Source organism: Haplochromis burtoni, unplaced genomic scaffold, assembly GCF_018398535.1.
Source record: "Haplochromis burtoni strain Fernald_Lab_line unplaced genomic scaffold, NCSU_Asbu1 Contig_312, whole genome shotgun sequence".
In the NCBI taxonomy this organism is placed as follows: Eukaryota; Metazoa; Chordata; class Actinopteri; order Cichliformes; family Cichlidae; genus Haplochromis; species Haplochromis burtoni.
In genome coordinates this window covers 569,513-596,412 of record NW_024582673.1, presented here as the reverse complement: position 1 = coordinate 596,412, position 26,900 = coordinate 569,513, and the positions used below count along the sequence as shown (strand labels likewise).

Below are 26,900 nucleotides of genomic sequence, written 5' to 3'. Positions count from 1 at the left end.
CTAAAGTAAGTCACAAAATGCTAAGTTTTGGTAACTTTGTTACCATCCTTTGCAGGGCTCTCTGCTCTCCAGGAGTTCACTCTGCAAGTGGAAGAGGGCTCTAGCAGAGGTGGAGGATGAACTCAACCTGGCTGTCTATTATCTCATGGAGTCTGGGAGTTGATGGAATGTTGGGGCGGGTGTAATTTTCCTCTGCAGTGGGGTTGGGTGGGCCACCGGGTCGCCGGGCCCCCTGCCCTTGGTGGATTCCAGGGAACGGGGCTGCCTACCGGGGTCAGCAGGGGAGCTGGCTCAAGGGAGGAGGTACTTTGCCCCCCCATCCTTCCCTCCCCATTCCCAACTGCCTCCTTCTTTCCGCTCCATCATACCACCACACATGCAGGGCCTTGAGGTACAGGTGTGTCACTGAGGTGCAGGGGAGGCATTCCTCCTCTGTCCGCTCCTGGCCACCTGTGCCTCAATTTTATTCCACAACCTACACATCCACTTTACTTACACTCTCACAACACTTATATATAGGGCCTTGGGGGTGGGCACACTAAACAGGATCCAATGGACGGTCTGTTTATTCAACCTTACAAATTTTTGATGGACATGAGAAGAATTATGAACTGTGGGCGACAATATTCTTAGCACATCTTAGACCAGCGGTCCCCAACTTTTTTTGCGCCATGGACCAGTTTAATGTCAGACAACATGGTAAGGTTCGCGGATAAATACAACAAAATAAAATGATACAACCAAGACAAAAAATGTGGAACTTTGTAAATATAATAATAAATGCAAATTCACTGTGTAATCGTGTAACTTTATTAGCAGCGTCCTCCTGAAATGCATCAACAACACAGACAGTAACATCCTCCTCTCTGCCCCTTAATGCTCTCTGGTTGCTATGGTAACGTGCAAATAATCCTTTCAAAATAGTTAACTGAGTTAACGATAAAAACCCTGAAAACATTAATCTCACACCCGAGCTTTAACTCTCGGTACCAAACGACTCACGGACCGGTCCGTGGCCCGGGGGTTGGGAACCGCTGTCTTAGAGTACAAGGTCGAAAGACACAACGTGGAATAGTAATGGTGAAGACGAGGACGATAAAGATAAGAATGCCCAGGCCTATACAGAGTTAATCACTTTTGATGAGAGAAGCTGCTGCTGATGGCTGCAAGACAATGAAAATATTAAGAGACTATTATACTGGAAAAGGTAAACCAAGAATTATCAGCCTTACTGAATTGGTTTCTCTGAAGAAAGTAAGCAGTGAACAAGTTTGCTGGAACAGGACATGACATGACTGTTTGATAGAAAACAGTTTCCTGCAGAGTCCTGCAGATCATTGTGTTTACTCAAGGAAAGCAAGAAAAGACAAAGTGATCCTCATCCTATGAGGTGATGATATTCTTATTGTAGCCAGTGATGAAAGTGTTTTAAAAACTGTGAAGGGAATGCTAACTGCAAGGTTCAAAATGAAAGATATGGGTAAACTCAAGCATTTTCTCAGTGTTGATTTTGAGCAAACAGAAGATATGTAAGTAAAATGCAGGAGAGACTGTAAACCAAGATCAACTCCTTATGAACAGTTGAACTACAATGATGATGCTGAAAATGAAGAATGCCAAGATGTACAGAGAGGCAGTAGGCAGCCTTATGTACTTGTCCTCTTGCATGCAACCAGATTTGAGTTTTGTTTTAAGTAAGCTATGGCAGCAATTCAAAGAAGCAACTTTGGAACATTACCGTAAAAACAATCAGGAGACAAAACATTGTGGTACAGGAAAAGTAACAAGGATCTGGGAATACAAGCTCACGGTGACTCAGGCTTGGCTGCAGAGGTGACTGATAGGAGGAGTACTACATGGTTCAGTAAGTCTGAATGAATGATACCTTAGTATCATGGAGAACAAAGAAGCAGCCAGCTGTTGCCTTATCAACTTGTGAGACAGAGTACATAACTTCGGTGGCAACAACACAAGAATGTTAGTATTTGACACACCTGTTGCAAACCACGTATGTGCAACAAAAGGGACCACCAAGGATTTTTGAGGATTATAGCATTAGCAAAGAATCCTGTTAACAGGCAGAGATGTAAGCATATTCATAACACGTTTGGGGGCAACTTGAAAGAAAGGCAGACCTGGTCAGAGGTCCAGTGTTACTTTGGATGCAAATTATAATGTGATATTTAGAAACCCCATATAGTAGTATCATTTCCTACATTCTGCCAATACAAGCAAAAGCATCAGAATTTTAAGCACTGGTTTAACGATAAAATAATTGACCATATCATGATGTTTAGATTCTAGGCTTGACAGAATGTAACTAGATAAACTGAAATGAAACTGGACTGAAAAGAATAACAAAACATCAAGAAACTTGGTCACATGACCCAGGACCGTGACATACTCTTCATTCATCATTCCTTATATGCTGTTTGTATATCATGCCTATATTCTGTCAATACAAACAAAGGCAGTAAGAAACCGTTTTAAACAGCCACACATATTGGGTAATATCTACCAAATGTCACAGTGCTACAATCGAGACTTATAACACTACACTAATTCGATTCAGTTCAATTTTATTTATACAGCGCCAAATCACAACAACAGTCGCCTCAAGGTGCTTTGTATTGTAAGGTAGACCCTACAATAATAGATACAGAGAAAAACCCAACAATCATATGACCACCTTTGAGCAAGCACTTTGGCGACAGTGGGAAGGAAAAACTCCCTTTTAACAGGAAGAAGCCTCCGGCAGAACCAGGCTCAGGGAGGGGCGGGGCCATCTGCTGCGACTGGTTGGGGTGAGAGAAGCAGAGGTGGGACCAAGTCATTGTTTTGCAAGACACTGAGACACGAGTCAAGTCTCAAGTCACTGGTGTAAAAGTTTAGTCACAAGTCTGAAACTTTGAATTTCAAGTCTTTAAAAAAAGAAAAAAGAATGTTGCAATGACATGTTAAATGTAAATAACAGACCATGTGTTTTTAAAAAAACACATGGTCTGTGTTTATTTCAACACATGATGAAATAAGTGAACTTACAAAATATACACAAAGTAATTCTGAAATTGCACCTCTATAAGATACAGCTCAATTCACAGAATAAACATTCAATGAAAAACACAAAAGCAGAACTTCCTGTTCAGACAAAAAGTGCTGCGATTTCCACAGTACAAAACAAACCATTGCAGTATATTTAGTGCAGCGTGATTAGCATGTCCTCTCCCTCTCACCTAGTCCGTTTGTGCACGTATGAGTTTGTATCTGTCCATGTCTGAGTGACAGAGTGTGTGTTGTGTGTTCCCTGAGTTTCGATTTTTTTTGCTCACCATCCACCGACAGACTGACATAACAATCTGCATGTTATTCTTGGATGCGCTTGTAGGACCGGGTTTAAAATAGCATGACACAAATATCATACACATTAAAGTCAAATAGTATCATCAACGTAGCAACATTTGCTAGTAAGATGATGCTATCTCATCGTAGCAAAAGAGAAGCACCACCTACCATTTTTTATGCAACTTCAAATTCAACTTCAGTTGGATGGTGTTCTTTCTCCGTCTGTGATTCTCATCTTGCATGTTTTTTGCATGTTGCATTTCGTTTTCTGTTGACTGCTTCATAATTTATGCACCCAAAAGAAGGCTTGGCAGCATTTTCGGCCTGAGCAGTTTTTTATTTGTTTTGTTTTTTTTAATCTTGTTGATTTGATTGGCTGTGCTACAGTTCACACACACATACGTACAGAGTGGTAAGAATGAATGAATTTAATTAATGGTGCATAATTTTTATATAATATGTGTGTTAAATTATAGATTTTTGGTAAAATATCAAGTCTTTTCAAGTAAACAGGTTCAAGTCCCAAGTCTTAAAACAGTTTTTCAAGTCAAGTCTAAAGTCGAGGATAAAGACATGCTGTGGAAGAGAGACAGAGGTTAATAACAGATATGATTCAATGCAGAGAGGTCTATTAACACATAGTGAGTGAGAAAGGTGACTGGAAAGGAAAAACTCAATGCATCATGGGAATCCCCGGCAGCCTACGTCTATTGCAGCATAACTAAGGGAGGATTCAGGGTCACCTGGTCCAGCCCTAACTATATGCTTTAGCAAAAAGGAAAGTTTGAAGCCTAATCTTGAAAGTAGAGATAGTGTCTGTCTCCTGAATCCAAACTGGAAGCTGGTTCCACAGAAGAGGGGCCTGAAAACTGAAGGCTCTGCCTCCCATTCTACTTTTAAATACTCTAGGAACAACAAGTAGGCCTGCAGAGCGAGAGCGAAGTGCTCTAATAGGGTGATATGGTACTACAAGGTCATTAAGATAAGATGGGGCCTGATTATTTAAGACCTTGTATGTGAGGAGCAGGATTTTGAATTCTGGATTTAACAGGAAGCCAAAACAGGAGAAATCTGCTCTCTCTTTCTAGTCCCTGTCAGGACTCTTGCTGCAGCATTTTGGATCAGCTGAAGGCTTTTCAGGGAGTTTTTAGGACATCCTGATAATAATGAATTACAGTCGTCCAGCCTGGAAGTAATAAATGCATGAACTAGTTTTTCAGCGTCACTCTGAGACAGGATATTTCTAACTTTAGAGATGTTGCACAAATGGAAGAAAGCAGTCTTACATATTTGTTTAATATGTGCGTTGAAGGACATGTCCTGGTCAAAAATGACTCCAAGGTTCCTCACAGGTTACTGGAGGCCAAGGTAATGCCATCCAGAGTAAGAATCTGGTTAGATACCATATTTCTAGGCTTTTCAGGGCCGAGTACAATAACCTCAGTTTATCTGAATTAAGAAGCAGAAAGTTAGCGGCCATCCAGGTCTTTATGTCTTTAAGACATTCCTGCAGTTTAAGTTTCCCTTTGGTCTCATTTAAGTGGGTCAGTTTGTTTGTTGCCAGCTTTTGAGTAGAGCTCTGTTACTTTGACCTCTTTTATGGGCCCAGAATTAAGATTTTTTTGTATAATTTAAAGTTTGATTTTTGGGTTAAATAAAAACTTTTTATGGACTTTAATCTGTGTCTAATTTTGCTTTACTGGTTGGTCCATCACAGTGGCATTATTATCAGTTTGACCTTCACATCAGTTAATTTTAGATCGTTATATGATACTTTGTAGACACTGACAGAACACGCCACACTTGGGAAGCTATGGGAAGGAACAGTCTAAACACAGTCGTCATCACATGCACACATGCAAACGTTAACAAAAACATAACCTCCTGGACGGAGGTAAGTAGTTGGTGCACACTGTGCAAAATAGCAGCAGCTGAAGAACCAGCCACCAGAGAGTTAACATCAAACTTACCTTTTGGCATACAATGCTTAATAATTTACCGTTTTTATTTTTTTTAATCCCCTTGACAACACTTGAGAGAAAATATTCAAAGGGAACAAAAACTACATACAAAAGAAGCATGATTGTAAGATTAGGATTCAGGGTCGTGTTCAGGGTTACACCACAGCGTTAGAGGTGGAAGAGTCAGTCTGTGCGGCACAGGGTAGAGCAATGTGGCATGTCTCAAAGAAGGAAGACACAACACTTCTGCAAAAATCAACATGTTTTCCATACTGAAATATTTCCCAACAGTTAGTAATGTTTGAAGCTTTATCATAATTAGTGTTTCACATGACAAGCCTTTATCTGAGCTGCCTATAAAACTAACAAGAAACCCAGAACACAGCATTGCACAACCTGAAAGGACAAGCAACAGCAGGTACAAACGCATCATAACATGAACGATTATTACATTTTTTTATATATATTTAAGCTAACATAAAATAAGTATAATTCACTGTTGACTGGGGATTCTGTTTGATACAAGCTGCAACTAAATCGTGTGTTCATTAGAGGTGCTGCTGTGGGAAAATGGCAGAACACTGTCACCTAGACATTATAAATGTTTTTCTTGGAAAGAGCCTGAAGGAAAACAGGCATAAAGACACTTGTGCACTGTAGTGTAATTGGCCCAGCAATTATCAGTACAAATCCAACTGGCATGTGTCACAGGTCAGTTTGGAATGTGACTTTGTAGAGTTGCACCATATCTGGTTGATCCGGCTTTTGAGTTGCAATGATTGCAGCGATTTCAGAAGCAGTCTAAAATCAAAGCAAAGCAACATGCTCCCTCAGGGGAACTATAGTGGCACTGCACTGCCATGGAAGCAGAGGACTGCACGGCAGTTTTTCATTTAAACGTATTTAGTCGATTGTATAACTTTTTAAAATCAATATATTTATCAGTTATATATTGTTTTATTATTCTATAGCTAATAAGTGATAGTAAAATATATGTTCTGGTGACTTACAACATTTTATGTGCTCTGTTGAATACTTCTGTTTAGCCAATGTTTCTGCTGTTATCTGTTACAGATACCTGCAGTTTATCCTTTAGCACATGTCCTGTAATGCAGCGGTGCCCAACCTTTTTTGCGCCATGGACCAGTTTATGTCCGATAATGTTTTCACTGACCGGCCTTTAAGGTGTCGCGGATAAATACAACAATATAAAACCAGTATAAAACAAAAAAAAAGATTTATTCATAACACATGGGAAAAGACCCAGGGAAACTGAGTTAATGATAAAAACGGTTAAACCCCCGCTAAAAACCGATACAAACCATAAAAACCACGTTTGACCAGGACATGTCCTTCAACGCACATATTAAACAAATATGTAAGACTGCGTTCTTCCATTTGTCAACATCTCTAAAGTTAGAAATATCCTGTCTCAGAGTGACGCTGAAAAACTAGTTCATGCATTTATTACTTCCAGGCTGGACACTGTAATTCATTATTATCAGGATGTCCAAAAAACTCACTGAAAAGCCTTCAGCTAATCCAAAATGCTGCAGCAAGAGTCCTGACAGGGACTAGAAAGAGAGAGCATATTTCTCCTGTTTTGGCTTCCCTTCATTGGCTTCCTGTTAAATCCAGAATTGAATTCAAAATCCTGCTCCTCACATACAAGGTCTTAAATAATCAGGCCCCATCTTATCTTAATGACCTTGTAGTACCATATCACCCTATTAGAGCACTTCGCTCTCGCTCTGCAGGCCTACTTGTTGTTCCTAGAGTATTTAAAAGTAGAATGGGAGGCAGAGCCTTCAGTTTTCAGGCCCCTCTTCTGTGGAACCAGCTTCCAGTTTGGATTCGGAGACAGACACTATCTCTACTTTAAGATTAGGCTTCAAACTTTCCTTTTTGCTAAAGCATATAGTTAGGGCTGGACCAGGTGACCCTGAATCCTCCCTTAGTTATGCTGCAATAGACGTAGGCTGCCGGGGGATTCCCATGATGCATTGAGTTTTTCCTTTCCAGTCACCTTTCTCACTCACTATGTATTAACAGACCTCTCTGCATTGAATCATATCTGTTATTAACCTCTGTCTCTCTTCCACAGCATGTCTTTATCCTGTCTTCCTTCTCTCACCCCAACCGGTCGCAGCAGATGGCCCCGCCCCTCCCTGAGCCTGGTTCTGCTGGAGGTTTCTTCCTGTTAAAAGGGAGTTTTTCCTTCCCACTGTCGCCAAAGTGCTTGCTCATAGGGGGTCATATGATTGTTGGGTTTTTCTCTGCATCTATTATTGTACGATCTGCTGTACAATATGAAGCACCTTGAGGCAACTGTTGTTGTGATTTGGCGCTATATAGACAAAATTGAATTGAATTGAATTGAATTGAAAAACCATTAATTTCACACCCGAGCCTCAACTCTCGCTGCCCGGTACCAAACGACCGGGCCGGGTTGGGGACCACTGCTGTGACGCATGCAGTACTCTTATCTCTAATTCCGCGAGAATAAACCCAAACTTCATTTTTTTGTAAACCTAACCATATAGATTTGGTCCCTAAACCCACTGAATAGTAAACCTAACACATGTAAACCAAACCAAGCAGTATGTGCAGCAGGATATGACCCCACCTGCTCTATTAACATTAGAATGTAACAGTTTTTACACACATCAGATCCAACTTTGTAATAAGCATCCGCATTTAAAAACTGATCCTAAATATTGTAACTTTTCTCATTATCATTTTACTGTCTGTTAAGGGTAAAAGAAAAAGAATTAAAGTTTAATGAATACTTTTTCAAATTCAAACAAACACAAATTTTCTTTTGGATTCTTCCTCAAAACCTCAAAATGTTTTTTGTTGCTGCCCATCTGGCCGAAGGACCTGCAAGTTTATGGCATGTTGAGACATCCATCTGTCCGTCTGCAGTTAACTAGAATTGGTAAATGTCCAACAGTGTTGGTCTGAATTTAATTAAACTTACACATTCAGTTAATGTCCCTGCATCAGTACCAGCACATCCACTGATTTTCAAAATGAGTTAACACACTGATTATGGGCGATGTAAAAAAAATAAATAAATAAAAAAAGACTAAGACATGGTTTACAATAAAATGTGTCAGGTTAATACTCCTTGGTGTGAAGGGTTGTCTTGTATGGGCGATGGAGGGTGCATTTTCCTTTCCTGTGACAGCCTGTGCCTCTCTCTAACGCCTCCCTCACATGTTTGGCTCATTGTGTGAGGCAAGGACTAAAAAGGACACAGTGTTAATCCAGTCTTTCACTCGCCTCATTGAATCAACACACACACACACACACACACACCATACAGATTGGGCAGAGAAATAGACTCCACTTTCAGTGCTGGTAATTTTAAGTTCAGTAAAACCTCTAATGTGCAGTATTATATGTTACATTTTCCAATCTGACACATAGTAAATAAATACATTTGTCATTGTTTGGAAACATTTATTCAGCTATTTATTTACAGTCACATTATATGCAATGAAAATGAAAACATCTTTCTTTATACAGTTCTTTGTACAGTTTATACACACAAACAGAGAAGGAACCACAAAGAGAAAGATAAATAAGAAGTAAAACATGGAACACTAGATACAACAAATTTCATCACTTTCATTGAAAAGTTTTAGGTTGTGTTGAAAACAGGAGCCATGAAGATAAATTCATGGGACAAAATAAGGAATAGAAATTTGAGAAGAAGATTCACACATGAGCTCAGAGCTCCTCTGGGACGATACAACAACGAGAACTGACAGCCACAGGCTCGGTAGGCTAGTTTTTGCTATTTGGTCTATTTGTACTGTAAGAAACTAACAAAACCACATTTTTAACTACTAAATGTTAACAGCAATATTTCACATTTCTCCTAAATTCTATAATGTTCAGCGCTTCAACCTCAGTCATTAGACCCAATGTTGTTGTATAAAACTTCATTAAACAGAACTTTGAGGCAGGAAATCTGCTAACAGATTAGCATCCTTGCACTTAAACCTGCTAGTGGCCATGCTAATGTAATATAAGACTGGGCTGTTGATGGTCATAAAAATCAATCAAAAAGCAGGAGAAGCAGGGTTTCTAGGAAATGTAGTAGTATTTTGGAGAACTCTATTAACCAGGCAGAGTACCAGAAAAGCAACGTTAACTGCTGCATAATTATACTAATACTAAAGAAGACAATCAGAATTAACCTGAAGACAGGATTTGACTACATAAGTCAGCATAAAGCTTAATGATAAAACGGTCAATAAATAACAAAGAGTAGGAGAGTTTTGCCTTGAAGCTCAGTTAAAATCTTAGATGATGCAGTTTTGTTAGTCCTCCAGCTTTATGGAAGCAAAAGGTTAAACTGTGTTGTGGCTCTTTAATTTATACTTTGTGAGCCATTCAGAGGAAGTGTGCAGTTAATATGTTAATATGTTTGTAAGCATCTCTATAGGATGCACTCAGTATAACACGCAGTCATACAATGACATCCCGAAGTTATGTTACAAAAGGAATTACGTTTAAAACTGAAATATGGTTAAAAATGCATTAAGTTATAAAACTCTACAGGCGTTCGGTTTATTATTGAAACAAACACCCTGCTATGCACACGATGCTGTACACATGTGTAAGTTACTATGTGAGCGTCTTTAGCGGATGGGGGCCTTCAGAGCAGCATCCACCTCCTCCTCGGGCAGCAGCGTATGCCACTGGGCCACAGGACGCCTAGGATTGGCCAGCATGTCTGACCAGTGGCGCAGCCCGACGCCTGAGGCGCCGTAGCCAATCCAGCACTTGCCGATGGGATCGTTGCTGCCCAGCTTGTCATAGTCGTATACGGTGATCAGCACCTGAAGTTTCTGTGTGAGGAGACAGATGAGGGTCAGGTGTGCACCTTTATTCCAAGTTGAGTGATGTTATTGTAAAGCTTTTGAGTAAACTCAGGTTATGATGGTTGGTCAGGTTTAGCTACTGGGTATGAAAAAGAAAGTTTTAACAGGACTCACTAGGTACGATCCATGATTCAGTGGCTTGTAGACTCACCTTTAGCAATAATTACTTAAATTTTAACCCACTCTTCAACAATCTTGCTTCAAGTCACTGAAGCTTGAGGGCTTTTGTTTGTGTACACCTCTCTTAAAGTCCTGCCACAGCATGTCGATCAGGTTGATACTGACTGGTCATTGCAACACCTTCATTCTTTTTTTTTTTTCAGCCATCCTGTTGTAGATTTGGATCATTGTCTTGTCGCGTCCCTCTGGAATACTTTGGTAGTACTTTAACATTTAAAATTTAACCTCTTAACACCTAGTGTAAGCATCATCATCATCAGTGAGACGTCCTGCCCCCCCCCCAAAAAAATACTTTTTAAGCAACAAATTGCAAAAAATGCTCCATGTTGCAATTATGATACAAATTAAAACTAAATGAAATAATATTTGTAATTTAACTTTTTTTCTTTTTAATTCTCAGACGGTTTGATAAACACTATTTTTTTATATTTAAATTATTACATGGTTCCAGCTTTAAAGGGTTGATACATGTAGTGACTGGTCTTGTCAGGGTCCTGGGTCTCCTGACCCAGCGTTTTAGTTCATTGTGATTTTTGTATTATTGTACTTGGTGTGAGTTTCTATGGTTTCTAGTTTCGATCCCTTGCCCTTCATGTTTCTCTGTGTCCCCTCTGTTCTGTGTAAGTCTGTGTCTGCATGTTTGAGTTCCCCTCTGTGTCTCTCGGTTCTTAGAGTCCTCTTCCTTATGGTTTATGTCTCTGTTTTTCTTAGTTGCTGTCTCCACTGTGTCAAGTTCGCGTCTCTGTGTGATCCTTCCTGTTTTACTTTGTAGGTCCGTGTCTTATGTGAATGTGTCCTGCTTTGCTTGTCTCGTCAGTTCTAATTTCCCCCAGCTGTGCCCTCCTTCTGTGTCTCATTCTCCTCGTTACTTCCCAGTGTATTTAGTCCCTGTGTTTCTCTGAGTCAGTGTTGCGTCGTACCCTCAACAAGCTGTGTGTGTTTTGCCTCCGTGTTGCCAGTGTTTTGTTTCCAGTTCCAGTTCAGTGTTTTGTGCTTCAGTGTTTTAGTCCACCAGCGTTTTTGTTTGTCTTTTGGTGAGTTTAGTTAGTAAGAGGTTTTCCAGCAATAAAGCTGCGCTTTAAGTTGAACTTCTGTGTCTGAGTCCTGCATTTTGGATCCACCACTCCTGCTTGCCCGCCTGCCACACAGCCAACCATGACAGGTCTTCTGAGAAGGCTAAATCAAACTAATTCATTTGAAATTTAAACCTGTATTATTTCAGTGTTTTCTCTGCTCAGTCTGCTGTAAAACTATATAACATACCGGGCATATGTGAACTTTGCAAATTATACAACATATTAAAACTGTGGCATGAGTATCATTAGAGGAAGTTGGGGCAAGACTAAAGGAAAATCTCTGCAAGAAGCACAAGCTGAAATCACAAAATCTATACGAGCTAGGTAAAAATGTTGCCTTTATTCTTTTGAGTTTCAAGAGCCAATCGAGAGGCAAACATGGGGGCACGTTTTCCAGATGTTTGTGTTTCTTCTCATTCAAACACAGTGCTGGAATTTTCAGCCTAACACTGGCACAGCAGTATTTCTAACAGCCTCTGTTTCAGGCCTCCTAAAATAAAATAGTGCACAAGCTGAATGCAACCACAGGAAAAACAGTTGCACAATTTAAGCCCTGTCCATTGATGCAACTCTCTGGTCTAAATATGATGGGGTCAAACTGTGATGCATACAAACCTGGATCTGGGAGAACGGGATCTCGAAGCTGAAGCTCTCATTGAAGTAAGGATTCAGTGTGTTTTGCTTGACTGACGTCTTCTTCTTTTTGATTCGTTTGCCGTTGTGTTGAAGAACTACCTTAACGAACGGATCTGAGAAAGAGACATGACATCAGGATAATCAGTTAGCAGAGCTCTCCAGAGTCTTTAGAACAAGCACAAGTACGAGTATGTGTGTTCACCTGACAGTCCTCCAACATCCATCTTCTTTAGATTCTTGGCTTCCATAATGTTAACCGTTAACTTTCCGGCAGTGGGGACATAACGAAGGGAAATACAGATATCACCGAGTTTCTCTTGCTGTCAGGAACAAAAAATAAACACAGGGATTTGGTTATCTTGCCCAAAACCGGTATGTACCATTAGATTTATCATATTTCCAGGAGATGGAAAAACACCTTTACCTCCTCTTTTTCTCCTCCAACCAGATCCCGCCATTCATGTATTGGCTGGCCGAGGTCTATAGAGTTCATGGGGATCTTGATTTCACCGATGACATCATGTTTACCAAAACGGTCAAAGTCAAAAACTTGCAGCACCAAAGTCTGACCGCCCAGTTCACTGTAGGGTATCTGAAGAAGAAAATTATTAACAATGTTGAGTGATGAGGTGGTGCTCAGCGATTTAAAAATATAATATCATCAGTGTGATTCAAACCTTAAAGGTGAAGGTCTCATTAAACACAGGGCAGAGGTTCTTGCGCTGGACTTTGGTTTCAAATTTCTTTTTCTTGTCTGGCAACATGTAGACTTTGACGTAGGGGTCTGAGGTGCCGCCCATGTCCATGGCTGGGAGATCCTGAGCCTGGAGGATGCCAACTATCAGCTGCAAGAGGAGGGAGGAAACAGATGTTAGATGAAGGTCATAAAATCCTTCTTTTATTGGGTTAAACGTGTGTGTACCTGATTATCAGTGAAGTTATAATCCAGTGTGTACTCAAGTTTGCCAAAGGACTCTTTCTCCTCCTCCTCCTTCCCTTCCTCTCCTTCCTGGAAGACACACAAATTGGATAGAAGTTAACACACCATGCCTTAAGTTCACAAAAAAGTACCATGATTCTGCAAAATGTCTAAAATATGGAAAAGAAAATGAACAAGGAAGGCTTAAATGTAAATATTTAAATATAATACTCTGGTTTGGAGTCTGTGTGAAAATATAACCCTTTGATGAAATAATCTATATTCTCCAGTGCCCAAAAGCAAAGTACTGGCAGTTCTGACTCCTTTTGTGTTTACCCTAGTGCACTGTGGCTGTTGTGTGCAGTTTAAGCAGTGATTTCAGCCATCACTAGTCTCAACCTGGATAAAGGCCAAACAGCTGTGAACAGTTAATCAGTGATTACAATCAGATAGAAAACCCAGAGCTGCAGCTAACTCCATCTGTTGACACGCAGAGGGTGGAGGATGTATGCAGCCATGGATCTTTCTTGATTCACATCCCAATAATAATAATTATACCTAATAACACCCTCATTTCCTCATTTTAAATTTGATACTGCAGCCAGCAGCTGATAGCTTAGCCACAAAATTGTAAAAAAAAAAAAAAAGAAAATCTACATTCTGCTACCATTTAGGATAAATTAGGCTAGCCTTGGGCCTTAGGCTTCCCTTTCTTTCTGTTCCTAATAGCTGCTTAGCATAAAAAGCTGTGCAAATGTGTGATAATATGTGGCAGTTAGGGTGAATGTTGCATAGCCTGTAAAGATCTGTGTCCCTCCATTGATACGCTTCCTCAGACAATCACTGACCCACCACCAAATTCGTCATGCTGAATAATGTTACAGGCATCACAATGCACTCCACAGCTTCTGCAGACCATCTGTGGGGCATAGACGTCCGTGGTGGACCTGCCAGTTCTGGTCTTCTATTGCAAATAGAAATCAGGTTCACAGTGCCAGACAATAAGCAGAGGGCCCACTAGAGGCCCTGAGGCTACCCTCATGAAATCTGTTTTTGAGTGTTTGGTCACACACATTCACACCAGCTTCCAGCTGGATGTCATATCGTAGCTCAGGAAGTCTTCATCCCGTTCTTCCTCCCACAAAGAAGCAGATTCTGGTCCTGCTGAATAAAAGATCCTCTAGAGTCTGATCCAGCTCTCCTAGAATATCTGTTTGTGTCCTGGAAACTCCTCCATGCTCTTGAGAGACAGCAAACTCGCTGACAGTGGAATATATTAATGTGGCATCCTGGAGGGGTTATATATTATATGTAGCCTCATGCTACCAGCGGTAACACTGACTGTAGCCAAATGCAAAACTAATAAAAGATAAGGGGTAAAAATCCTCCACGTGTAAAAACATTCCTGTTTTGGGGGTTGTCTCAATGTTGCCCCTCTACTGCACAACCCACAGTAAGGGAATTTTAGACCAAACTAAGCAGAGTTACCAAGTAGTGCAGGTTTTCTTCTTTTTGAAGAAAAGAAATTCATCTTTTCTCACCTTTTTCTCCTCTCCCTCCTCTCCCTCCTTGTCCTTCTTCCTGCGTCCTCGTCCTCCCTTCCTCTCGCGGGCCTTCTTGGGCTTTTTGCCCTTGTTGAAGCACTTCTTGTAGATGCAGAATCCCAGGCAGCCGACAAGAGCAAGGACCACAACCACAATGGCACCCACAGCCCACATGGGCACTGGAGAAAGGAGTGAGAGGAAGGGGAAATGTAGATTAGTGCTGCATAAAAAGAAAAGAGTGATCACACTGCACAGGTCAGAAAGTCGAACGCTTTTAAAGTGTTAATGTTAATGTGTCATCCAACATAATCAGGTCACAATATCATGGCTTCTTGGGCTTCCAACAGGTTTAGTGGTCCTCAGCCCTCTGACTGGTTTAAATCAAATTATTAGCGCTCTTACTGTGAGCATTTATCTCAAAGCACTGCTGTTTCTAAGAAACGGTAACTAGCTATACTGTAGATGAGTAAATAAACTTAAAGACTGACTCTATAAAATGCTTGTTTTTAGGGTCAACATTTTATCAGTTGCCTTTTTTCATGTGTCTGCTGTTCCGCCCAGGATGAGTTGGAATAACCTTAAAAACGTGACTCTGTGCGACAAACACAGCAGCATGAGATGTGAGATGAACTTACTCTTGAGTTTATGATCTTGGAGAGCAGGACAGAAAGGTCACACGGCGAAGAAACGAGAGAAGACAGAATGGGAAAAATGAATGACAGGATGATGAGATGAAAGAGACTGAGATAGATACCCTGATCTGCTTTCTGATGCACAATTTCATCTAACATTTTCCTTAAGTTTACAATATGAAAGTTTGTGATTTTTTTCTTTTCAGCTTAAACTGTAACGTTATGTTTAGATAGCCGTGTGCTCACTTGGCAGATGTGTGAGCTCATTAAAGAACTTGTTCTTCATGCTGTTAAACTGGTGGTGGGAGACGGGTGGTGGAGGGGGTGGCCGCTCCTTCTCCTCCTCCTCAGCTGCCCGGCGGAGCCGCACTCCAGCCATGTTGACCAGTCGCATTGTTGCTCTGTAAAAAAAAAAAAGGAAAGCAGACAAACAATAAATAACATGATCCAAGCTGATCGTAAAGAAGACTTGACGGAGACAGCAGCGTGACGATAGGATTGCAAATCGGCAGATTTAGGAGACAGAAAACCAGAAGAGATGCATGTTCAGTCACAGTCAGTCCTTCTCTTTGTGTGTTGATACACCACTGCTGCTTGTCATTAAAGGGCATTTGTCTATGTATGCTTTCATTTTTCTCCTTCCCCTCATGCCCCTCCCTGAATCTGGTTCTGCGGGAGTTTTTCCTTTCCACTGTCATCAAGCGCTTGCTCTCTGGTTGTCGTTTTCCTTTTTACATTGTAAAGCCTTATAATGTGCTTTCAGCTGGCATTTGCTGTGGATCAGCATTCACATATAAAAATATAAAAGCATATGAAAATTAAATTGATATGAAATGAATCAAATAAATTAAATTCATTGTTAAAAGTTAAATTAGAGTTTCCTGCAACAGATTGGTGGCCTGTGCAGGGTGCACCCTGCCTCTCGCCGGGTGCAGAGCAGTTCATTTGTATTTATATGGTTGATAAAATGATTGTGATCAGGTAGCCACACATGTCCAGCAATGGTGGGCAGCTTTTGGGAACAGTATTACAAATTGTGGGGAGGTTAAAACCTCCACTAATTTTAGTCTTTAGATTAATTGGATTTTTTAATTTTACCTACACAATGCAACAGAATTACTACAAAGTGCAGTAAAGTAATAGCTCTTCTCACTGTTTCACTCTGATTTAAATGTGCCCTCATTTCATTCTGTCCTTTTTGACCTTTGACCTGGCTGTAATCCCTTTAATCCTCTCTCCATCGCCTCATTCTCATGCTCAAAGTGTGTGCTTAATCTAAAGCATTGTGTTTTATCAGGTAAGTGAAATATTCAAACTCATTTGTGTGTAAGTGTCACTGTAGCTTCATCCCTTTTACATAGACTGCTGTTGTGTAGTTTAATCTGTGTTATATTTGATAAGGTATTCACATATTTCATACATTGTGTTCAAACTAGATAACAAGTAAATGTATCTGTACGTTTTCTGAATGTATAATAATATAGCAGGAAACTGAATTACCCAGTAAAATCAGGTGCTTTTAGAGTTCCACATGTACAACATTAATAGAACAATCAGCATATTCTAGACTACCTATGCAACAGTTTAAGGAGACAATTTTTGATTGATATTTAATTTCATTATTTAGAGAATTTTTTTTAAGTAGTCCCTTTGTGGCCCCTACAATTTGTAGTGAAACTTAAAAAGGTAAAAGTTGTGCCTTCCTGCTTCACCCAAGACATTTCAAATCATGCAACTTTTCCTTTGAAGGCAAACAGTTGATGTTTCTGGTTTGTTTTGCACTTGTCACAGTTTGCGCATGTTTACATCAAAGTTAAGAGAACCCACTGTGCAAACTGGCAGTGACCACAGCAATTTGTTAGCGACCAAATCAATCAAATGAAGGTTTTTAACCAGGAAACTCCAGAACCAGTTACCTACCAGTTGGAGACTACACTTTTTTCCCTAGCAGCCAGACATTAACAGCTAAGAGGACTAAGTCTGAATGAGTAAGGTCTGATTTATTTTCTCAAACTTCTAGTCCTTTTGAAAGTGGCTACATTGTTTCATTTTCTACAATGTAACAACCTAATACAAATACATATTACTCATCCTACCTATGTAGCTGAGCAGATAAATAAGCTACATTATAGCAGACCACAAGGTTAATTACTTTTAAACACACATAGGCCCCTCCCACGTCCCTCTGTCGCTGCACAGCACTGTAACAAGATTAATTGCCAAAGGTAATCCAAAAATCTCAGGCTTAACCAAATTAAGGACAGTTTGCCTCTCCGGGGTTCCTCCCCTTTCTCCGCCCACACTGTCACCACTTCTCCTTCACTCCTCCTCCCTCTGTTGTCTCCATCTGTCTGTGATTAGTCCTGATTTAGATACATGTCTCCCTGCTGATATGCACTACTGCACACGGAGAGGCTCATAGGCAACATATTTCAATAATGAGATCTGGTTCAGCTGGCAAGCTTTGTTACAATGACCCTTACAGCCCCCTGATTGTATAAGCAGAGGATTAGAGAGGGAGACCGAAGCATGTTTGTGTGTCTGTGTTTGTGCATGCAGATAGATACATAGAATAATTCACTGTATGTGTATTTTGAATGGATTTGCACACCGCACATTGCTGTTAACACTAAACTGCATCAAAAAGAGGTTAAAACATATTTACACACAAAAATATAAAAAACATGTGAGTCAAAGTAAAATACAATTAAATTATTTCAATTGCAAATAAATGAATGCTTCATTTTATGTTTTTACAGGATGGGATCATCAGCGTATAACATATTAGTTTAAATCAAATAAATGTCTCAGTAGGTATAAGCCTCAGATGGTATAGTGAGGATCCTGGATAATAGCAAGCATCATACTATGTATCATATTACTGTTTATGCCACAGGAAGGTGTGTTAAATAACCACCTGTTTGGAGGGATTTAGAACACCCCAAAACCTTTGGATGATAATTGCACATGTTTTCTGGGTCACAGCAGCTTTAAGCTGGGCTCCACCCAAAGTCAGAATCCTGGTCAGTAATGTGTGTGTCTGTCCAGAATTTAAAGCTTGGAGAAACACAGTCCACCCAAATCACACATCAGAAGACTGAAATTCAGTTGAAAGATTATTAATGTGAACCAACTCTTGAAGAGAAGGGATGCCCCACACACAATAGTAGCAACGGTTTCTTTTTCCTGTTTTGTTAAGAAAACTCGTGTTACAAACAAAGAAACCTGACCAGAGTTTGTCAAACATGACAATAGCCAGTAAAGTGTGTTAATATTCTGCATCAGCCTCACATTCTCATGTTCTTTAATTGCAGTGTTGTATAACTGAGTAAAAGGACCCTATTGTGACTGACACTGTATAAATGGTATTCATAGTAAGAGTACTTGTTTTAGCATAGAATAAACTGGAAAGGAGACAATTCCAGCTGACACAAAATGCAGCAGACATGTGAATCAGCACTTTGTTCTTCATTTTATGCACTAACTTGTTCCTATGATTAAAAACTCAAAACTCAAAAATGTTTGCACATTACTGTAAAATCTGCACTTTGTGAAAGTGCTGCCAAGAGGAAGACAGCTTAGAAAGGTGTTCAGCGTATACAGGTTACTAGCTATGATGTAATAATCAGATTTGTGTTATGGTTAAAGAGTAAATCATGCATACCATTCAGCACATCAACCTTTCATATAGGATTTGCAGTTTAAGCTGCATTAGTCTTCTTAAAGTTGCTCTGTATCTGCAAGCCCCTTTGCTACCCATCTCCATCTCACCTTGATAATGAGGTAATATTTTGTATCTGGGTTGTTCATATTATCACGTCTTGGATACAAAAACCCCCAAAAGGCTAAAAATGCACTTTGTAAAACATCAAAGATGCACTTTTCTGTAGTTTGTCTTCAGAACATCATCGTTTCACCTCATCGATCTGGAAACGCGCTGGATACTCTGGTGATCGGCACTGTTGGAGGAACTACAGATTGTGGATATTCCTTGCCAATGCATTGTCTTTCATAAAGGAGCACAAGGTGACTCACAGCTGGGGCTCTACTGCTGTTTTTAACAGCAGCTCTGTGGATGGCATTTATTGCCTGCTGGCTGGTTCATCATTTTATTTACAAGGAAACATCTCAAAAGCTATTTTTGAAATGTTGCACCTCAGAGTTTACAGAGCTGACGTATACAAGCTTCAGTGAGCCATCAGATCATCCAACATGCCTCCACCAAATACTTGGATTGATTAATCAAATAGACTTATTGATGTCTAAACCCCACTTCTTCCTGTTAGTAGATGGAAAATGAACCAACAAAAAAAAGCAAGGTTCACCTCTAATACAGCAGCCCATAGCTGCCAACCATGACAAAACAGATCCTTTTTGTGGAATAGATTAGCTTATCAAAACAAAGTTACTGGAAAAAGTCATCTGCACTTACAGTAGCCCTGACAGGAAAGAAGCAAACCTTTAACCTCCATAACAAACAGAGATGTTACAGGCGAATACAGCAGGTGACTTCACGTGATCACAGACACTAGAAATAGAAGTAGATTCCTATAATCCACTTAAACTAATCTTTGCCACCTTAGGAATCCTACACTATGTATCATCAAATGTATTTTCCAAGAGGGAACTTTCTCACTGCTCAAAAACAATCGATACTCAATAACTGAAGGGTGCAAATTAATGTCTACATGGTTATATCTTAAGAAATTTACAGCATGACTGTAATATGCTTATAAATACACAGACGTGTACAAAAGCAGGGAGGTATTAACTGTAAATAAGACCTGAAATAAGACACTAATAGATACAAAGCTTGATACTTTATATCTACGGTATAGACAATATTAATGTCAACAGTTTGATTAAATGTATATTTTGTATGCTTTATATACCTAAAGTAAAACATGATACAGTGAAAATAAAAGAGGAAAAGCATAACTCACATGATGTAACCTCAGTCCGTCTTGTGTCTTTTTCTGTTATTACTTTCTGCATCCAAATGTTCTCCACCATAAATCCTCCACCACTGATTAAAGAGAAGCTGGTGTGCATGACTCTCTCTCTCTCTCACCCCCTCTGCACTAATCCTTGCAGTATCCCTCACTGCCAGCTACTAACTAATCACCTAGTTTAGTTCTGTGTTTTTTCAGCGGTGATCTGCATTTCATTGCTAAGATCATTCATATAATACAGAAACACCTTTAAAGCTACTTTTGTAATCAAATTAAAATCAAATGGTTCATAAAGGTTCATTAACACAGTGACACTTTATTTTTTAAACTAGCAGAGAGGAAACATACAAACATACAATCACTATAGTGATGATGCTATGATACATTATATTGCAACAAACACTCTAATCTGACAAATATATACAATTGTGGGTAAAAAATTTGTATATAGCAATTAGATGTTGGCACTGACAGAGCCCTAGACAATGTCTATGCAAAGTTTCATCATGATTGGTCGACTCATCTAGGAGGAGATGAATGGGGTCAAGCTGGTAATTACATGCAATATGTTTCTGATAATACGGCAACTAACAGTAATAAATTGTAAATCACCGATCTGTCTATATAGAGAGAAAAACCCATTTAACAGAAATTCATAGTTAACTTTTACATTTGCACTCAGTAACCTAGTAACAAAGGAATATAACCTGAAGTTGAGTTGTGCTCACTGATAAAGCCTCATTCAAACTGATGGAATCGTTGTAGTAGTTAGTCTGCATTTATAAATTGGACAGCAATTATTTGAAACCTTCACTAATCTCTCTCAGAGTGACTGCAGTCAGTCCAAGTCCGACTGCAGCTGTTTGCAGAAAGGTTGCCTCCTATAAGGTGAGATGAGCCCCCCTTATACACATTGCAATTTGCATTTGCAATATGTTGTTGGCCTTTACTCTAGGGTTCTATCTTTCTTGGTGCTGTAGAAATACACTCTTTGCATGTCGTCCCCAGCACCTAATGAACGGAGAGTAGAGTAATTAATCCCCAGAAACACGATACTGTGAGGAATCACAAGTGTACAGCAAATCGCAGAATGCATTACAGTGGTATAAGCCCAACCTAATTGGCAAATGAAGTTGAGTTGTTTCCCACAGTGGATGTCCTTCCACTGGAAGTCCTCTGTGCTGCCCATGCCGCCACAGGTGTTCAAATAATAGCGAGGGACCCAATTTTGTGGCCAATGGAAGAAATTCATGGAATGTCCAGACATCCAGAACCAGTCATTTCCTCTTAGTGACCTGTTGGACAGAGTGAACAAAATGCTTCTGTTTATGTTACCTGTGGATGTTTAAAAGCTTTTTCTCTTTTTTCCACAATTATATGATGCAGATTTATCTTTATGATGTTAAATGGGGCCAAAAACCTAAAACCAACCATTCATCCATTTTCTTCCTCCTACCAAGTTCAGGGTTATTATGAACTAACTGCACTCCTGTGACCCTCGGTTAGATAAGTGGTGCTCTGTTGGTAACTTTGTGTGTTCTCTATCTTCTTTTAAACCTTTCCTAGTCAGTTTGAGTCATTGTGTACATTGTTTGCATTGCTTTGTGGTGATATTTTTATTTGATGTGGTTACTTCTGTCTCTTTGTGGTCATTTCACATTTCTAATCATTGGATAGATTTCTTTTTACATTGTATTGCAACTGGACATGAACAACATCTCATTCATATTACGTCCTGTTCATTCATTGATACGGTGGCCCCTAGAGACAAAGCACGTACAAACTCCAAAACACTTGCAAATTCCAAAACACATGCAAACTCCAAAACACTCAGCATGTCTCGTGTCCAACGAGAGGGGATCGAATTTTGGATCACTGCTACACGCCATACAAGCAGGGCTACAAAGCTGTCTCACACCCGGCTTTTGGGAAGTCTGACCACAACGCCATCTTCCTCATTCCCCAGTATAAACAAAGCATACGGAGGGAAGACGTGACCACGAGGGAGGTAAAACGGTGGACTGCCCAATCAGAAGCTACGCTACAGGACGCACTCAACGACGTCGACTGGGACATGTTCAGAGCATGCGCAGTCGACATCAACGAGTTTACGGAAGTAGCAGTATGCTTCGTCAATATGCTAGCGGAGGAGATTATCCCCACTGCGAGAGTCACCACATTCCCAAACCAGAAACCGTGGATGGACAGATCGATCCGCACTGCAGTAAACGCCAGGACCGCCTCCTACAACGCGGGTCTCGCCACTGGCGATATGAGCGCCTACAAAGCGGCCTCATACGGCGTGCGGCGGCGGTGAGAGATGCCAAACGCCGGTACCGGGAACGTGTGGAGTCCCACTTCCACCAGGGCGACACACGGAGTATGTGGCACGGACTACGCACCATTACGGACTACAAAGCCAGGGACACTGCGCGATCAACGCGACTCTGCATTCACCAACGAGCTGAATCGTTCTACGCCCGTTTCGAGGTTAGCCAGGCGGCTAATGCTATCTACCGCCTGACTACCGAGGACAGTGACGTCATCAGCGAGAGACCGGTGACCAGCATCGCGGAGCATGACGTCCGAGCGGCACTGAGGAGAGTGAACACAAGGAAAGCGGCGGGGCCAGACGGCATCACCGGCCGTCTGCTGCGCTGCTGTGCTGACCAGCTAGCAGGTGTGTTCACTTACATCTTCAACGAGTCCCTGGCGAAGTCTGTGGTCCCCACATGCTTCAAAAGATCCACCATCATCCCTGTGCCCAAGAACAGCAAACCCTCATCCCTGAACGATTACCGGCCAGTTGCACTGACCTCGGTAGTAATGAAGGTGTTTGAGAGGCTGCTGAAGAACATCATCTCCTCCTCCATCCCAGACACCACAGATCCGCTGCAGTTCGCCTACAGATCCAACAGATCCACAGAGGATGCCATCGCCCACGTCCTACACACCACTCTCAGCCACGTGGACAAGAAACAGGGTAACTATGTGCGAATGCTGTTTGTTGATTACAGTTCAGCGTTTAACACAATAGTGCCCTGCAGACTGTTCACAAAGCTGAGGGATCTGGGACTTAACAGCCGTCTGTGTGCATGGGTGTTGGACTTCCTCACTGGCAGAACTCAGGTGGTGAGGGTGGGCAGGTGCTTCTCCAACAGCATCACCATCAACACAGGAGCACCTCAGGGATGTGTCCTCTCGCCACTGCTCTACTCCCTCTACACTTCAGACTGTGTGGCCACCCATGGCTCCAACACCATTGTGAAGTTTGCTGACGACACAGTGGTGTTGGGTGCCATCTCCAACAACGATGAGGCGGCCTACATGGATGAAGTGAAGAATCTGGCATCGTGGTGCCAGGACAACCACCTCCAGCTGAACGTCAGCAAGACCAAGGAGCTGGTGGTGGACTTCAGAAGGGGTCAGCACAGAGACTACAAGCCCATTATCATCAATGGAGCTCCAGTGGAGAGGGTGCAGTCCTTCAAGTATCTTGGTGTCCACATCTCCTCAGACCTGACATGGGCTGCCCACATTCAGGTCCAGACCAAAAAGGCTAGGCAGCGCCTGTATCACCTACGACAACTGAGGAAGTTCAGGGTCTCTCCAAAGATCCTCAGGATTTTCTATACAGGCGCTGTGGAGAGCATCCTCACACAGAACATGACATCGTGGTTTGGGAACAGCTGTGTGAAGGACCAAAAAGCTCTCCAGAGAGTGATCCGTACAGCAGAACGCTGCTGCAGGATTGCTCTCCCCCCGCTTCAGGACACCTACACCAGGAGATGCCGGACTAGAGCAGCGCAGATACTGAAGGACCCGTCCCATCCTGGCAACAAACTGTTCCAACTTCTGCAATCTGGTAGAAGGTTCCGCATCTTCCGGGCAAGGACAGAGAGACTCAAGAGGAGCTTCTATCCCCAAGCCATCCGTGCCCTAAACACACACACCCGCCCTCTCACATCATCTATAATTGACTGAGACAGGACTCTTCCAGACACTAAACCAAGGCACAATGTACATTTCAATTCCTTTAATTTTAAATATGTTTATATTGTCTATCCTGTAAAATAGTCAGATGTCTATTCATATTAATGTACAGAATTCACCTGCTTGCTGCTACTACTGCACATTCACCCAAGTGTATATACTATATATATATATATATATATATATACATATATATACATATATGTATATACATGTATATGTATATATGTATATGTTTATATGTATATTATATGTATGTATATATGTATATAGTATATATGTATATGTATATATATGTATATATATGTATATTATATGTATATTATGTATGTATATATATGTATATATGTGTATATATATGTATATGTATATATTATATGTATATGTATATGTATATATATGTGTATAATATATGTAGTATGTATATGTATATGTATATATAGTGTATATGTATATGTATATGTATTGATATATTGTATTGTGTATATATATGTATATGTATGTATATGTATATATGTATGTATATAGTGTATATATATATGTATATATGTGTATATATATGTATATGTATATATGTGTATATATATGTATACTGTATATATATATATATGTGTATATAGTGTGTATATATATATATATATGTGTATATATGTGTATGTATATATGTATGTATATATGTATATGTATATATATGTGTATATGTGTATATATATGTATATGTGTATATATATGTATATATATACTATGTATGCATGTACTATATATGTATATGTATGTGTATATGATATATGTTGTATATGTATGTATATATGTGTATATGTATGTATACGTTATATGTATGTATATGTATGTATATGTGTATATGTATGTATATGTATATGTGTATATGTATGTATATGTATATATATGTGTATATGTATGTATATGTATATGTATGTGTATATGTATATATGTATATGTATGTATATGTAGTATGTGTGATATGTATGTATGTATATGTATGTGATATGTATGTATATGAATGTATATGTATGTGTATATGTATGTATATGTGTATATGATATGTATATGTATGTATATGTATATGTATGTATTATATGTATGTTATATATGTATATGATATGTATGTGTAGTATATTGCATATATGTATGTGTATATGTATGTATGTGTATATGTATGTGTATATGTATGTATATGTGTATATGTATGTGTATATGTATGTATATGTGTATGTATGTATATGTATGTATATGTGTATATGTATGTATATGTATATATATGTGTATATATTATGTATATGTATATATATGTGTATATGTATGTATATGTATGTATATGTGTATATGTATGTATATGTGTATATGTATGTATATGTATGTATGTATATGTATATATGTATGTTATGTGTATATGTGTGTGTATGTGTGTATATGTATATATATATATGTGTATGTGTGTGTGTGTATATGTGTGTGTGTATGTGTGTGTGTGTTGTGTGTGTGTGTGTGTGTATATATATATGTTGTGTATGTATGTGTGTATGTATATATGTGTGTGTTGTTCTTCCCCCCCCCCCCCCCCCCAATTTTTGCACATGTCGAGGAGCGTGTCAGGCTACATTTCACTGTGTGTTATACTTGTATAACTATGCATGTGACAAATAAAGAACCTTGAACTTGAACAAAGGAATGCAAGAAAAGAGGGCTCGGGGACCATGACAGCTACAGAGGACCATTTTCAACAATGTTATCTTGTGTTTCAGTGGTACATTGTTACCAGATGTTACTTTATCCTGTTAAATTCCATCTTTTCAGTCAGGACAACGTTTTCCAAAGACATCAGCACAAACCAAAATCATTGTGCAGATTAACAGCAGTACATTTGTGAGGTTTGTGATGGATCATCCCATTTTTGGTTTATAATCGCATTAAATCAAATTTGCACCTGGTTTATAACCATGTGATCTGTCCATGCAGGAGTGATTGGTACTAAAAATGGGCCCATGTATAACTGTGCAGACATTTCCTAACACATCATGAGTGATTTACCATAAATGATTGATTAAAAACACATCTGTGAAAACATTACTGATAAACTTCATGTAATATTACGTTAAAGCAAATGTAAATTTATTATTAAAACAAGAATGTTTCAATCTGACCACAAACTTTTGAGCAGTCGTGTGTTTTGTGTACATGTGTCTGTATCTGATCAGGATTTTTTTGTTGTGTCTATCATCAAAAATCAAGATGAAGTGTTTTCACTCTGATGTCAAACTCTGCCTAACAAGTCCACTTTATTGCGTGCTCATTTTCTCCTATTACTGGCTCATAGGTGTCTGACTTTATGCATGCTTCCTGACCTGTCACGCTCATCAGTGGCTCATGGATGTCTGTACTTGACCACAGAGGCAGAGCATCGTTCAATCCTGCCAGCTGCCTATCTAGGGAGCATTTCAAGGATGACAGACTCCACTTTCTCTGCAGCAAGACAGCTCATAACGTTTTAACAGTGTCTCCCTGTCCTCATACTTCTATATCATCTTCTATAATAGAGAACTATCATTGCAATCTACACTACAGCTCAGAGGTTTGAAGTCCATTAGAAACGTCTTATTTTGAAAAAATACTAAAATTCTTTTTCATATTTTGCAAATTTGTCAGAAATATAAAGAAATTAAAGAAATGTCAATGATAAAACTCACATTGATCACTAATTATGATTGATGTTTGCACATTTGTATAACAACAATTACAATTATTTAATTAT

The 26,900-nt window shown here is 39.8% G+C and overlaps 2 protein-coding genes across 3 annotated transcripts in view; both read right to left on the bottom strand.

Annotated features, from left to right (window-relative positions):
• Positions 1–8,753: 8,753 nt before the first annotated feature.
• On the bottom strand, positions 8,754–20,259 carry syt5a (synaptotagmin Va). Of its 2 annotated transcripts, XM_005941782.2 has the most exons (10): positions 20,129–20,259; positions 15,432–15,586; positions 15,189–15,203; positions 14,551–14,732; positions 13,013–13,099; positions 12,768–12,935; positions 12,515–12,682; positions 12,293–12,410; positions 12,070–12,203; positions 8,754–10,165 (listed from the first exon to the last, which is right to left on the bottom strand). In XM_005941782.2, exons 2-10 carry the CDS (start codon positions 15,577–15,579, stop codon positions 9,956–9,958), a joined length of 1,230 nt encoding a protein of 409 aa, XP_005941844.1. In that variant the 5' UTR covers positions 15,580–15,586; positions 20,129–20,259; the 3' UTR covers positions 8,754–9,955. The 2 variants fall into 2 exon arrangements, with proteins under 2 accessions (XP_005941844.1, XP_005941845.1); XM_005941783.2 differs by lacking the exon at positions 15,189–15,203.
• Positions 20,260–20,461: 202 nt separating this feature from the next.
• LOC102312956 (pentraxin fusion protein-like) overlaps positions 20,462–26,900 on the bottom strand; it is a 27,774-nt gene continuing 21,335 nt past the window's right edge. Inside the window, exons 6-7 of the mRNA XM_042228210.1 lie at positions 21,254–21,432; positions 20,462–21,148 (exon numbers count right to left, since the gene is read on the bottom strand). The gene's annotated coding sequence lies outside the window, so the exon portion shown is untranslated. The remainder of the gene's footprint in view (positions 21,149–21,253; positions 21,433–26,900) is intronic.